Source organism: Camelina sativa, chromosome 7, assembly GCF_030686135.1.
Source record: "Camelina sativa cultivar CO46 ecotype springtype chromosome 7, ASM3068613v1".
In the NCBI taxonomy this organism is placed as follows: Eukaryota; Viridiplantae; Streptophyta; class Magnoliopsida; order Brassicales; family Brassicaceae; genus Camelina; species Camelina sativa.
The window spans coordinates 30,908,766-30,921,585 of NC_141886.1; the positions used below are offsets into that span (position 1 = coordinate 30,908,766).

General features: G+C 37.2%; 3 protein-coding genes and 1 pseudogene across 6 annotated transcripts; 3 read left to right on the forward strand and 1 right to left on the reverse strand.

Moving 5' to 3' along the window:
- Window positions 1-45: 45 nt before the first annotated feature.
- On the forward strand, window positions 46-2,563 carry LOC104703276 (importin subunit alpha-3-like). The gene is made up of 6 exons (XM_087457436.1): window positions 46-337; window positions 761-973; window positions 1,064-1,189; window positions 1,287-1,633; window positions 1,728-2,057; window positions 2,158-2,563. Exons 1-6 carry the CDS (start codon window positions 251-253, stop codon window positions 2,423-2,425), a joined length of 1,371 nt encoding a protein of 456 aa, XP_087313562.1. The 5' UTR covers window positions 46-250; the 3' UTR covers window positions 2,426-2,563.
- Window positions 2,564-3,206: 643 nt separating this feature from the next.
- Window positions 3,207-4,634, forward strand: LOC104703277 (uncharacterized). Its single transcript, XM_010419281.3, has 4 exons — window positions 3,207-3,354; window positions 3,725-4,044; window positions 4,146-4,203; window positions 4,356-4,634. Exons 2-4 carry the CDS (start codon window positions 3,736-3,738, stop codon window positions 4,436-4,438), a joined length of 450 nt encoding a protein of 149 aa, XP_010417583.1. The 5' UTR covers window positions 3,207-3,354; window positions 3,725-3,735; the 3' UTR covers window positions 4,439-4,634.
- A 2,874-nt stretch (window positions 4,635-7,508) lies between these two features.
- On the reverse strand, window positions 7,509-10,304 carry LOC104703278 (serine/threonine-protein kinase AGC1-7-like). 3 transcript variants are annotated; one of them, XM_087457461.1, is made up of 5 exons: window positions 9,979-10,304; window positions 9,796-9,866; window positions 9,611-9,698; window positions 8,756-9,489; window positions 7,509-8,656 (listed from the first exon to the last, which is right to left on the reverse strand). In XM_087457461.1, the coding sequence occupies exons 3-5, from the start codon at window positions 9,650-9,652 to the stop codon at window positions 7,735-7,737; spliced, it is 1,698 nt and encodes a 565-aa protein (XP_087313587.1). In that variant the 5' UTR covers window positions 9,653-9,698; window positions 9,796-9,866; window positions 9,979-10,304; the 3' UTR covers window positions 7,509-7,734. The 3 variants fall into 3 exon arrangements, with proteins under 3 accessions (XP_087313587.1, XP_087313588.1, XP_019082849.1); XM_087457462.1 differs by having other exon boundaries at window positions 9,611-9,681; window positions 9,979-10,244; XM_019227304.2 differs by lacking the exons at window positions 9,796-9,866; window positions 9,979-10,304 and having other exon boundaries at window positions 9,611-9,767.
- A 453-nt stretch (window positions 10,305-10,757) lies between these two features.
- On the forward strand, window positions 10,758-11,821 carry LOC104703279 (peroxynitrite isomerase Rv2717c-like; annotated as a pseudogene). The gene is made up of 4 exons (XR_015561395.1): window positions 10,758-10,999; window positions 11,140-11,280; window positions 11,381-11,443; window positions 11,550-11,821. The product of XR_015561395.1 is annotated as a peroxynitrite isomerase Rv2717c-like (transcript).
- Window positions 11,822-12,820: the final 999 nt, after the last annotated feature.

A 12,820-nucleotide genomic window follows, 5' to 3' on the forward strand; every position in this document is an offset into this window, starting at 1 on the left:
TTCGAATTTTGGCCAAAACATTTAGACCCTAAAAACTTTCGAATCGAAACCACAATAGCAAGTCGTCGTCTTTCTTTCTTTCTTTCTTTCTTTCTTTCTTCTTCTCTATCTCGAATCTGTATCCCCCCAAATGCGAAAAATCTCTCGAATCTCGGAAATGTTTTCCCGAGAAAATAGTTGTGTGTAGTAAGCCTTTACCCGCATAGAGAAGGCGATTGCTTTCCTCAATAGCTTGTTTTTGTTGTCGACCATGTTTCCTTCTCGGTGGTCTACCGCGCCGAATCTCTCTTCTTCATCAGCAATTTCTTCATCATCAATTTCTTCGCAAAGGAGACAAGTATGCTTCTTATTTTAATGCGTTGATTCAGATTGATAAGTTTAAGATCTTCTCTCACGATGATGAAATAGAAGTGATTGAAAGCTAGAATTTCTAGGTCTCTAGTAGGATGGTTGGGGAAATTCTCTGTTATTGATGCTGTGAATGTGATGTACAAATTTAAGATGATTAGGGAGTGTGATATTGTATCTATGCTGTTAAGATATCTCTAGATATACGTGAGAAACCCTAGATAGAACTCTCATCCATGAGATAAAAAAAAGGAATGTTAACATATCTAGAGCTGTAGTGTATCATCTGTTTGAAGAGTTTTTGGACCAGCAAACCTGAATTTCTTAGAGATTGGATTATATGCAGAGCATATCGAAGAGTTTTTGTCTTTGCTCTAAGCTTCCTTCCTTTCTTTCTTTCTTTCTATTGTAGTTCGTAACTATACCAGCAGAACGTACTTTACAAAGGATTATCATCGAATTTATGTCAGAGGATATGGCTTTACAAGTGAATGCTATGAGTAGATTGAGACAATTGCTTACTGATGGAGGTGACTCTTATTATTCTCCTTCCATCGATGATATTGCTCGATCTGAAATTGTTACTCGATTAGTCCATTTTTTCCTCCACTCCCCTCTCTTGAAGGTGATCCTTGATTTTTTTTGTTTGTTGTTCATGTATGTGTAGCTTTGTGTTTTTGGAATATATGCTGATTTGCTTTTGTAGTTTTAATAGGACGATGCAGCTTTTGTTCTTGCAACTTTGACTTCATCTGAAGACACTCAAGTGCTTATTGATAATGGCACAGTCCCATTATTTGTCCAACTCCTCAGTTCTGAAAGGGAGGAAGACCGGATATTGGTATCAATTATCATTTTGTTTCCTACTTCAAAATTGTTAATTAGATAGACTTCATGGGAGTGATAATTGTTGGCTTCTTTGTTTCTTCTTATTACAGGCTGCCCAAGCATTGGAAAACCTTGCTATTGAGTCACAAGAACGCCGTGATTATGTCCTCAATCACGGGGCTATGCCACCTCTTCTGGCTCTTTTTACTGCGAATCCAACGCTCGAGATGCTTAGAGCTGCTGCTGCCACGTTATCAGCCTTCTTCAGAGCGAGTCCTTTCCCTGCTGTTGACCCAGATATTCCTGTCCTTGCCCTGCTGTTGAGGTTAAATCATTGTGATGATGCTCTCAAGTCTGCAGTTGTGGTTGTTTCTAATCTCTCTGGTGGAAGCAACTCTGAAACCATACAGAGGATTTGTCATTCAGAAATAATTTCTGCACTTGTTAGTCTCTTCCAGTAAGTAGATGTCTATATATTTAGTTTTTTTTTTGTAGCAAAACTGACAGATTATTAAATTCAAACTTATCTTAACTTTGTTGTATATGTTTAGGCATTCCACCGCTCTGATTCAAAGGGAAGCTCTCGGGACAATATTTAACATAGTGGCTGCCCTTGATTCGCAGCATACTCAAATTGTTGTTGAGAATGGTGTGCTTCCTGGTCTTTTCAGACTTTTGACAAACACAGAAGATAGTGAAGTCATGAAGAAAATTTGTCAGATCGTCTTCAACATTGCAGTTTTGGACAGAAGTTCTGTGATAGAGTCAGGCATTACAAGGCATATCATTCACTTGCTTAATCTGAACGATACTGAGATTAAGACGTATGCTCTTAGGACGATTTTTACTATTACTTCTGAGCAGAACCATGACCACATCAGGTAAAAACAAACAATACAACTCTTTTCTCCTTAGTAATCATTCTTTAACAAAATTGATACTTTTCTCCTTAGTAATCATTCTTTAACAAAATTGATACAGGTTGCTTGTGAGCCAAGGTTGCATTGAGGGGCTGTCTAATGTTCTTGACCCTACCGAAGGAGATATCGTCTTAGCAGCCTTAGGGGTTCTAGAGGTTATTTTTGAAGTGGAGACTAATGGAGGAGGAGAAGATTTCCCATACAGGAGGATGTTTATCCAAGCAGGGGGTTTGCAACAGATGGATGAGGCAGTTTTTACTCACGCTGATGATCATGATATTAACTTGAGGTATGATAGAATCATCATGGGGTATTTTAAAGACTCGTAATACTACTACTTGAACTTAGGTTTTATCGATCGGTTACAATGTGTGATTTTAGGTTCTTAAACAGTTTCGAATGGTTTTTACAATGTTGTCGAATTCTAAAATTTGTGTTTTGTTTAATTGAGTTCTACTTATTTTTGCTCTTTGGTTAACAGTCTTATCCTTGTTTGACGTAATGGATTAGAATCTTCCCATAATCCAGATATATTATTTTATTGTCATTCATAACGGCAGATTAAATATCTATCATAATGAGCTTATGTCCTATATATATATATATATATAAATTACTAGTGCCAAAGAAGGATACACTTATTAGATTAATTCAAATCTATCTAGCTTAATATTCCTGTTAAATGGAAATATACTCAATATCTCTTTCTTTCCTTTTTAATTTGCAGCCAATTTTTAAATATCTTTTAATACTAATTATGATCGTTATTTTATGACACAACAATGTTCTAATATTGCCAAGAACATAATTTAGCAAATTTCAGAAGGTATATCTTGCCGCTCATTAAATATTATTAGGCAGTGATATTTTATTGATTTTTTAATATGAGAGTCAGAGTTACGTGACATGCATGATCCACAAAACGAATTTGCAACTAATCTTCAAAAACCTTTAATTCTAGAAAACAACGCTTAAATAATTCGTTTAGATTGGCTGCTCCAGGGTGCCAACAAAACCATTTACAAAAATAATTCGGTTGAGTTTGTTTTATCTATGTGGTGGGCCTTGGGCCGAATTGCTTTTCACAAAAATAAGACCCAAAAACCAAAAGAAAAGTTTTATTTGTTTTCGTTCCATTGCGCCGCCTCCATTGTCTCTCTTAAAGCCTGCCCCTCTAATCCTCTCGATCCATATACCTCTCATGAGCAAGCTTGCTTTGATCTGATTTCGTTATCGCTTCTCTCTCAGTGAGTCTCAGGTTTGTCTCGTACCTCAAAATAATATTTTTTAGGGCAAGTCTAACTGTACCTTTCTTGTGTTCGTTCGTTAATTTATTACTATGCACGACCTAGATTTGATTTAGCTGTTGTTGGGTGGGATATTAATAATACTTTGGGAATCCCATAGTTGTTTGTCTAGTGATGATTTATGTAAAACTTGGATTGAGTTGATGATGATGATGATGATGGGGTTCAAGTGTAGAAAATAAAAAGAGAAAGAAACCTTTACTAGAAAATTCGGGGCTCTGTTCATCGAATTGGCTTTGTTAGATACAGTAATTTATATATGATTTCCCGTCTGTTTGTTTGTTGATTAATTGATTTTATCCTTCTTGTTAAAAAAAATAGGTACGGTAAAAATGATTCTGTCAACGAAGAAGAGGGATAAATATTTTCAGTTAGCGATTGAAGAATTGGAGAGTAGGCGTACAGAACAAGAAGATACACTCTGGAAGATGGTCAGCACTAGATTATCATCATCATCGTCATCCATCCCCAGAACTGCGGAAGAATTAGCTTTCCTGAGTGCAAGGAGGGAGAGAGCAAAGAGGAGGCGTGCAAATATGAAAGCCTTGAAGGGGGACCTTGATGCTATTACGCTTGATATGGGAAGCAACAACACCTCGTTGCTTGACTCTGCAGGAGATTCGAATGAGAATGAGACTCAGGTTTACAACCAACGAGATCCCCCTCTCCTCTTCTCTTTTCTTCTCATGTTGCAAACTTAACTTTTGGGCTTTTTTCTTCTTCTTCTTCTTCTTGTGTCTAGGCAAAGGCAAATAGGATGCAAGGTGTTGTACATCCTCACAGATCCGGTGATGTGACAGGTAAAAAAACATACATCATCATCTTTACAACAAACTCTTCAGTTTTTTTTACTTTAATTTTATGATGCTGCAATTTTTTTTTTTGGTTAGTCCCTACCTTTTTATGAGTTAGTAGTAGTATGCCTCTTGACAGTCTACCACCTCTCATACAGGTGCTGACCCATCTTCTGAAGAATCAGAGCGCAGCACAGACACACATGCAAGCCCCTCTAGTGGCTATGAACCGAAATCATAAGCTTGCTTACTAGCGCGATGAAGGGGAATAATCATAATAATATAACATTAAAAAACTGTGTTTTCTGTTATTATTTATTTTATCTATCAAACAAAAAGCTTGCAACTCGCGGTGCTCATGTCTGCTGACTATTATGGTGTTCTGAACAAAATTGCCATATCTTTGTCATATTAACCAAGCTTCACGTTTCTTTTTATTACAACAAACCCATTCAGAACAGAGAACACCTAGCAAGCTTTTTACCAAGTCCTTCTGATTTCTTTCTCAATAGGTTCTCAAGTCATGTCAAAAGTTTTACCTGGAGACCGTTGTGTTTGACGATCTTGTGTAATCTTGTTTAGACATATGGTTTAGAGAGAGTTGGGTGAACTGGAATACGAATAGTATTGTTGTAGCTATGATCTTTTAATTCTTTCCATTTTGATGTGCCTAAATAAAGTAACAGTATAGAAACTAGTGATGCATCTGCATAATACATTCAAGAACAAAGGGACATCATCGATTTGTGATGAAAGCAGATGGATTGAAAAGGAGGAGCCACTCTGTTGCCATTAAAGCTGTTCGGGGGACTAGTCAAGGGACCTCCTATATCAGAGACCAAAACCACATACAGTGTAGAGACGACACTGCAGAGAAACAAAGCTGCCTGCCTATTCACACACTAAGAAAAGTTGATTATATATGAATGTCTGTTGTCCGTATAACGTCGGTTCAAGTAAGACGTTAGTTGTGTTTTCAACAAGCATTGCACATATATCTATATAAGATATGTATCCAACATGTATATATGTAAACAATATATAATAAAAGTTACCTGATAACCCCGATGGCAACACATATCAACCGTTGTTTCCAGTCAAGCTTTGTTGTCGAAGCGAATTAACCGAGCTAACTCAACAACAATGATTACCTGACAAATGAATACATACCTGAAGATATGAGCAAGAGTTCAACATGGTATCAGAGCTCAACTTGATAGATAGCCTAGGTAGGAGCATGTACCTGTTAAAGCAAGAAACAAAAAAAAATGTGAAGAAGTCAGAACAAGAGTTACAAAGAAAAAACCAGAAAAGAAAACGAGAGAGATGGCGATAAACCTGCAATTATCTCAACTTGTTGCAGTCTTTGATGGCTAGAATTACGAGTTCTGGTCTGCAAGAATGAAAACTACACTCATGAATAAAGATCTCTGGGATGTTGTCAAAGATGGAGTACCAAGCCGAACCTACATACAACTCCTAGAGCAGAAAAAGGAAAAGATACTGGAAACTGGAAGGGTCGCTTAAAACCAAAGACATTGCTGCTCTTCAACTCATTCAGCATGCTGTAGCAGACATCGTCTTTGATGAAGTCCTCTCTGAAACTTAAGCACATCAAGCCTGAAAGCTCTTGGAGCAACCCTACCAAGGTAATGAAAAGGTCAAACCTGTTATACTTCAATCCCTAAGAAGAGAGTTTGAAAATGTGAAAATGAAAGAAGGAGAAAAAGTCAAAGCATATTCTGATAGGATCCAAGCTGTAGCAAATCAAATGAGAGCATTAGGAGAAGGCATAACTAACTTTCGATTTAGTTGTCAAAATGCTTGCTTCTATTATGCCTAAAAGCTATGCTTCCTTATCCTCTCTAATGGAAGAAACTAAAAATCTAAAGACTGTCACTTACGCTGAACTAATTGACTCCTTGGAAGCACACGGAAAGCCAATGCTCCAAAAGTGTCCATTATCATATTAACCCAGAGAAGCTAGCTGTAATGTATGAACAAAACTAGATATATACAGAAAGAGAAAGAAGAGAGAGAGAGAGAGAGAGAGAGAGAGAGAGAGAGAGAGAGAGAGAGTAGAATAGAGCTGAATGCAACAGAAACTCAAACCTGAAATAGCAGCTACGGCATTAATTACGAGAGAGACAACATTGACTGTGAGCTGAAACCGGACGAATATCTAAATGTTGGCATAGACTGATCGCCCCCAGCGAACAACCTACAAATTAAAAGTCACACAAGTCAAAGGTTGAAATATATAATCGAACAAAGGAAGTACCTTGACACCAGCATTTTGACAACTATGAAGAACCATATAAACTCATAAATCAAATAAAACTGTAAATCATATCACCTTGGGCGTCATCAAACTTATGCCATGTCTAAGGAGCTGACCTCGCATAAGAGGAGTAATGACCAGAAGATGCTATATGTTCCACAATGGCAGAAAAAATGGTTTTTTGTAGAAACCAGAAGAAACAAACTGATAACAATGGTTGATCAGCTTCTTCATTATCCCTGGCAGCTCGGCAGCGAAGTTGGACATCACGACACTCCTTCAGTAGTATCATAACCTAAATCGTGCATTCACAGACAAAGTATCAACCCTTTAGGCAGCCAACTAGGCATATATCCGTGAGCTAAAAACTAAACTATTAACAGTGCAAACCATGTTAGTCAAGGAAACTGAGGACAACAACAAACACGCAGATAAAGTCATAATATGCTTTAGGCCACTTACCAGCTATGATCAACCATGGTCTTAGCGGTATTAGACTTTCTTGAAGTATGTAAAATCGAGATTGGAAGAGAAGAGGATTTTTGGTACAAGATGGTGTATGTAAATTTGCTTGTTACAAAACAATTTTGAATGGTTATAAACTTTTAATGTTGTCGAATTCTAAAATTTGTTGGTTTTCATGTGTTTTGTTTAATTAATTTCTACTTATTTTTGCTGTTAGGATGATTTCTAATGTAACTTTTAGCGGAATCATGACCACATCACGTAAAAACAAACAATACAACTCTTTTTTCCTTTTATTTTTTTTTGTCAAACTACAACTCTTTTTTCTTTAATATTTTTAAACAAAATTGATACTAAAACCATTCGCTGCAGGTTGCTTGTGAGACAAGGTTGCATTGAGCGGCTGTGTAATGTTCTTGACCATCCCGAACAAGATATTGTCTTAATGGCCTTAGGGGCTCTAGAGGATTAAAAGTTAAAAATACAAAAGAGATATAACCGTTCCGGAGATCAGTTCACTAAAAACCAAACAAAACAAAAAAAAAATCATCAAATTGATCAGCAATTTTTCTTTTATATGACAAATTTTTGTTTTTTTAATATATATACAAAAGTCAGTTACAAAATAGCAGAATAATTAAAGAAATTCCCTCAAATTATACAATTCATATATCGAGTTCTAATAATTAAAAAAATGTCGGATAAATCAATTATTATAAAATACAACAAAAAGCAGCCAAAAATATAAATTGTTTGATGAAGTTTTTAAGTCATCACCATTATCTCAATTGCTAAAAATATTCAAAGTCAATGCAATCAGGATCATCACCACCACCGTTAGACTTGTTATCACCACCGCCGATACTGCAACCACCACCACCTTTATTATTCTTCTTTCCGCCGCCGCCGTCGATAGCTGCCATAGACTCTTTATCCTTGCTTGCGTAACACGAAAAATCAACTGGTTCCGGTACATGCGGCGGCGTTGCACCACGAATCAGCGCCCAGTTCACACCCTCAAAAAACGAATGCTGCTTGATCTCCGTCGCGCCTCGTTTGTAAGCGATCCGTTTTTGTGGTTCTTTAACTAATAACCCTTTGATCAGATCTCTCGACGCCGAGCTCACATGAGGAACCTCAGGGAATCTAAGAGCTTGTCCGATCACGTTGTGAAGCGTCGCACGGTTCCCTTGTCCTTTAAACGGCGTCGCTCCGTAGAGAAGCTCGTAGATAAAGATTCCTAAGGTCCACCAATCTACGGCGCTTCCGTGTCCTTCTCCACGGATGATCTCCGGTGCTAAGTACTCGTGTGTTCCCACGAACGACATTGATTTAACGTTCGATGGCTCCGCCATGAGTTCCGGCAATGATCCGTTAACGAAGAGTCCAAAATCCGATTTGGCCTTTCGGTTCTTCTTCGATGACTGTAGAATCCGCGGGAAGAATGTGGACGGTTGGATACAGCCTTGCACCGCCGCGTCCTCATCTATGAGACCGACGGGTCGACCGCTTCCGCTTCCTCCGCCGGCGGCGTGAACAGAGGAGGACTTGACGAGAGTTGGACTGACGGAGCATCGGAGGGATAAATCGAAATCGGAGAGCATAATGTGCCCGTCGTCTCGGACTAGAACATTCTCTGGCTTCAAGTCACGGTACACGATACCGAGCATGTGCAAGTACTCCAATGCCAAAAGCACTTCAGATGCAAAGAATCTGTAAGAGACAAAATAAAAGAGTTTGTTACGTTGATACATTGATGTAATTAGAATTGTCTTTTGTTAGAGTCATTAATCAATTTTTGAATTCCCTGACCTCGCGGCGTCTTCTGTGAAACATTTGTTTGGTTGCTTTTGTCTCAAGGAATAGAGATTACCTCCGCTACAAAACTCCATGACTAAGCAGTAGAATTTATCAGTCTCGAAGTGTGAGTATAAAGTTGGCAAGAACGGGTGATCAAGCTGAGACAAGATCTCTCTCTCTGTTTGAGCTCGCAACAGCTTGTTCCTGCTAGCCAAGGAAGCCTTGTCCATCACTTTCATGGCGAAATAGGTGTTGGTTCCTCTTAGCTCGACTAGGTATACACTACCGATGTCTCCATAACCTAGCCGTTTTAGAAGCCTGAAATCGCTGATACCTAGCTGGACTCCTTTGGAGGTCAACATATTCACAGCATCCCACCTTATGTCACCACCTGTGTGTGGCTTAGAGGGATTAGAGGACGTGCTCTCAATGCTGTTGCTTCTTGAACTCATGTTGCTATTGTTGTTACTATTGTTTTGTTTGTTGTTTAAGTTTGATTGTGACTCGGTAATGTTGGAACCAGGTGAGGATGAGATTTTGGGACTAGGGTTTGGACGGTGGTGATTGCTGAACCCAACCGGCTCTGGTTTTATAAGATTCTCCATCTTCTTGTGATCAAACGATGGCTTCTGCATCTCTTTCCGTTGTTGTGGAGTTTGATGAACGATATCTAACGGTGGATAATTCGAATTTGTTGTATGATTAGCTGATTCTTTTGGACCCAAGGACGAGACATGATGACTTGACTGTACAAGAACAAGAAAAAAAAAAAAAAAAAAAAAAAAAAAAAAAAAAAGATTTCAAACTACAAGTAGATTAGATATGCAAACTCCTTTAAGTATACTCAGAGAGCAGCCTCGTATATACCTCTGAGGAGTCAAGAAGCTTCTTTCCAGGCTTGGTTAACATCGCCAGCGAGAAGGCAAGGCGAGTCACACCTAGAGATCAAAGAAACCTGTTTGAATGTTGAAAATTTAATAGAAGCTTTTGTTTAGAAAGAAAGGGTCAAAATGTGTTAAAGAGTTCCTTGATCATTCAAATGGGGACATTACTTGGTGTCACGAATGTTAAATCCCTTCTTCATCATGTTGTCTTGTGCATAGAATCTAGCAAAAGGGTTGGTCTGCACGTCGAGGTACGTACGTAATATTCTTTATAAATTTCTTATTGTTTGTAGTTTTGGCAGGAAAATAACTTTCAAAAAAATGGAGCAGAGAAAGATTGCAGCATTTTACCTTCCGTGTCTGAAATTTTCGGAAGCCATAGCATGATTTGGAGCAAATTTTACAAGGAAAAGAGTAATTAATAACCCTATATATCTGATTAGTTTTTAGATTTATAATTGTGTGTGTTCTCTTTTTTTTTTGTTAAATTTTGTTAGATGAACAGAAGAAGAGTTGTCTAGGAATAAAGAAAGAAAGAAGGTGGAAAAAGACAAAAGTGATTAATTAAGAAAAGAGAGGAAAAGAAACGGATGGAGAAAAAGTAAATATCATTCTCTGAGTTCCAAACAAAGTGGAGAATTGGTGGAGGGATGAAAAGGTCTTGAGAATTTCAAGACAAAGGAAATTGTGATGTCCCCCTTATTTATCTCCAACCAAGAAACTTCATTCAATTCTCTCTCTCTCTCTCTCTTTTTTTTCTGGTTTCCTTAATGATCAATCAATATACACTTCCAAAATGGCTAAATCATATCACATTGGTTCCATAAAGTCAATATTGCTTCAATTCATACATATATGGAAAACCCTTGATTTTTATTTGAGTTAAACATTACTATATAACACAAACATAATTACCCATAAATACTAATCTTAGAAAACTCTTATCAACATTTGTTTTTTTTTTTAAAAACCAAATTACTTTCTGATTGTCAAGGAATCCATCATTTATCAATCAGCTAGTTTTAAGGATGTTTATGTAAAGAGTGTTCAATTCAATAACTAAGTAAGTAGTTTTACTTAGGGGGGCCTTGTATTATTGGGCCTGCTTTAGCATATTTAGTAAATCCAATATGATTCACCCATCCAATCAATCAGCCACGCGAGCATCATTCATCATCAATCAGTTCAGAGTAAAAACTCTGTTGTTGTTTGTTTCCGGCGATCAAATCAGATGGAAGCGCCGCCGCTTCACCCCTTGGTAGAGCCGCTGTCGTATCTCTTGGGAACTTGGAGAGGACAAGGCGAAGGTGAGTATCCGACCATACCTTCCTTCCGATACGGAGAAGAGCTCCGTTTCTCACATTCCGGCAAGGTAAACCCGATCAGATCTCGTTTCATCATCATTTGCTATAGATCGAATTCGAATCTAACTGAGCTGAGGCCAGAGAGAGAGAGAGAGAGAGAGAGAGAGAGAGAGAGACGAATTTATTCTCGAACTTATTGTCTATGTAGCCGGTGATAGCGTATACGCAGAAGACATGGAAGTTGGAATCAGGAGCTCCGATGCACGCAGAGAGTGGTTACTTTCGTCCAAAGCCAGATGGTTCCATCGAAGTCGTCATAGCTCAGAGCACAGGTCTCGTCGAGGTCCAGGTATATATATATAAATAAAAAAATCCCAATTTCTTTCTTCTAAGTCTTCCTAAATCATGATCTTTTATTATAATGTTTCTGATTATGATTTTGATCTCAGAAAGGAACATACAAAAATGGATCAATCTTGCTCAAAAGTGATATTGTGGGAAACGCATCAAAGGTTTTTTAAGATGGAATTACCCGTAGTTACCATTTCCTCTATTATAAATAAACTTTGCATTTCTAATTGAGATTTGCTTTGTTTTGTTTTCTTCTTTCTCTGACAGGTGAAGGAGATAAGTAGAGAGCATTTGAATTGGTTGATGGAGGAAAACTAGCTTACGTGGTTCACATGAGTACTACTACCACTGACCATCTTCAACCACATCTCAAAGCCATACTCCATAAGATCTAAATTTCATAGTTCCTCTGTAAGATCACGCTGTTTAGTTTTTAAGTTCTAACAACATTTGTTTGATACTCTCTTCTTTTGTATGATCAAAAATTTCCTTGTTTAAGCTCGGGAAATCAAGAGGAGGAAGAAGATTGGAGAGTTAAATGGGTTTTTCTTGAAACAGTTTAATAGACCCATTAACGTCTATCTATTAAGGCCTCATAACGTACGTTTTTAGCCCATTAGTACGCATCAATTCCAAGAATTGTATTCTCAGTTCACTAATCAACACACTACAAATAACTTTCAACAAATAACAAGTTCGTCCGCATATTTCTGTTTTTCCCTAGACTATGGCACACGCATTTTATAAACTAAGTCATGATGAAACACCCCCAAGTTATTATCGATGCAAAGTCAACAAAATAATTAAACTATGATTAATTTTCTAGACACAACGAATTAAATGATTGTAGATGCAATCTTATAAACTTATTTATACACATACGTAATCACATATAAGAACAGATATTTATTAATACATAGAAATAAAATAAAAGACGGGAAGAAAAAAGGACTGAAAAACAAAAAAGAATAATATATAGATGTGAAGCAGACACGTTCAGGCCACGGCAATGACAAAACGTGGCACCTTGTAATTCTCTTACGCTCCACAAATTTGGATTATTGTATTAAATAGTTTCATTTGTTTTTTTTTTTTTTTTCTTGGCTAATTTGGCTTCTTATGTTTGTGGTGTTGACATATATGTACTTGATCCCGAAGCAACAATATCTACTTTGGATACAATAACACTAATGGAGAAAAAAATAAAACGAAAAACAGTTTTTTTATTTTTTAAAAATATTATGTAAGGTGATGCTGAAACTATTAGTTCCAACCTAATAGAGAGTGATCACAGTTTTACTTGTCTTCACTTTTTCTAGGATAGTCCCTTAAACTTATGGACCAGTTTTGTATATTTTAGATCTGGATTTTGGTGGATACAATTATCTAATGTGTGCATACAAATGAATAGGGCCACTTGACACCTAATGAAACAATTTGTTTTTTCTAAAAAAATCAGATTGCAATAATGGAAGCATATCAAATTATCAATAGTATGAATGATGAGATCTCAATCTCCAATCTAAAATAACATTTTA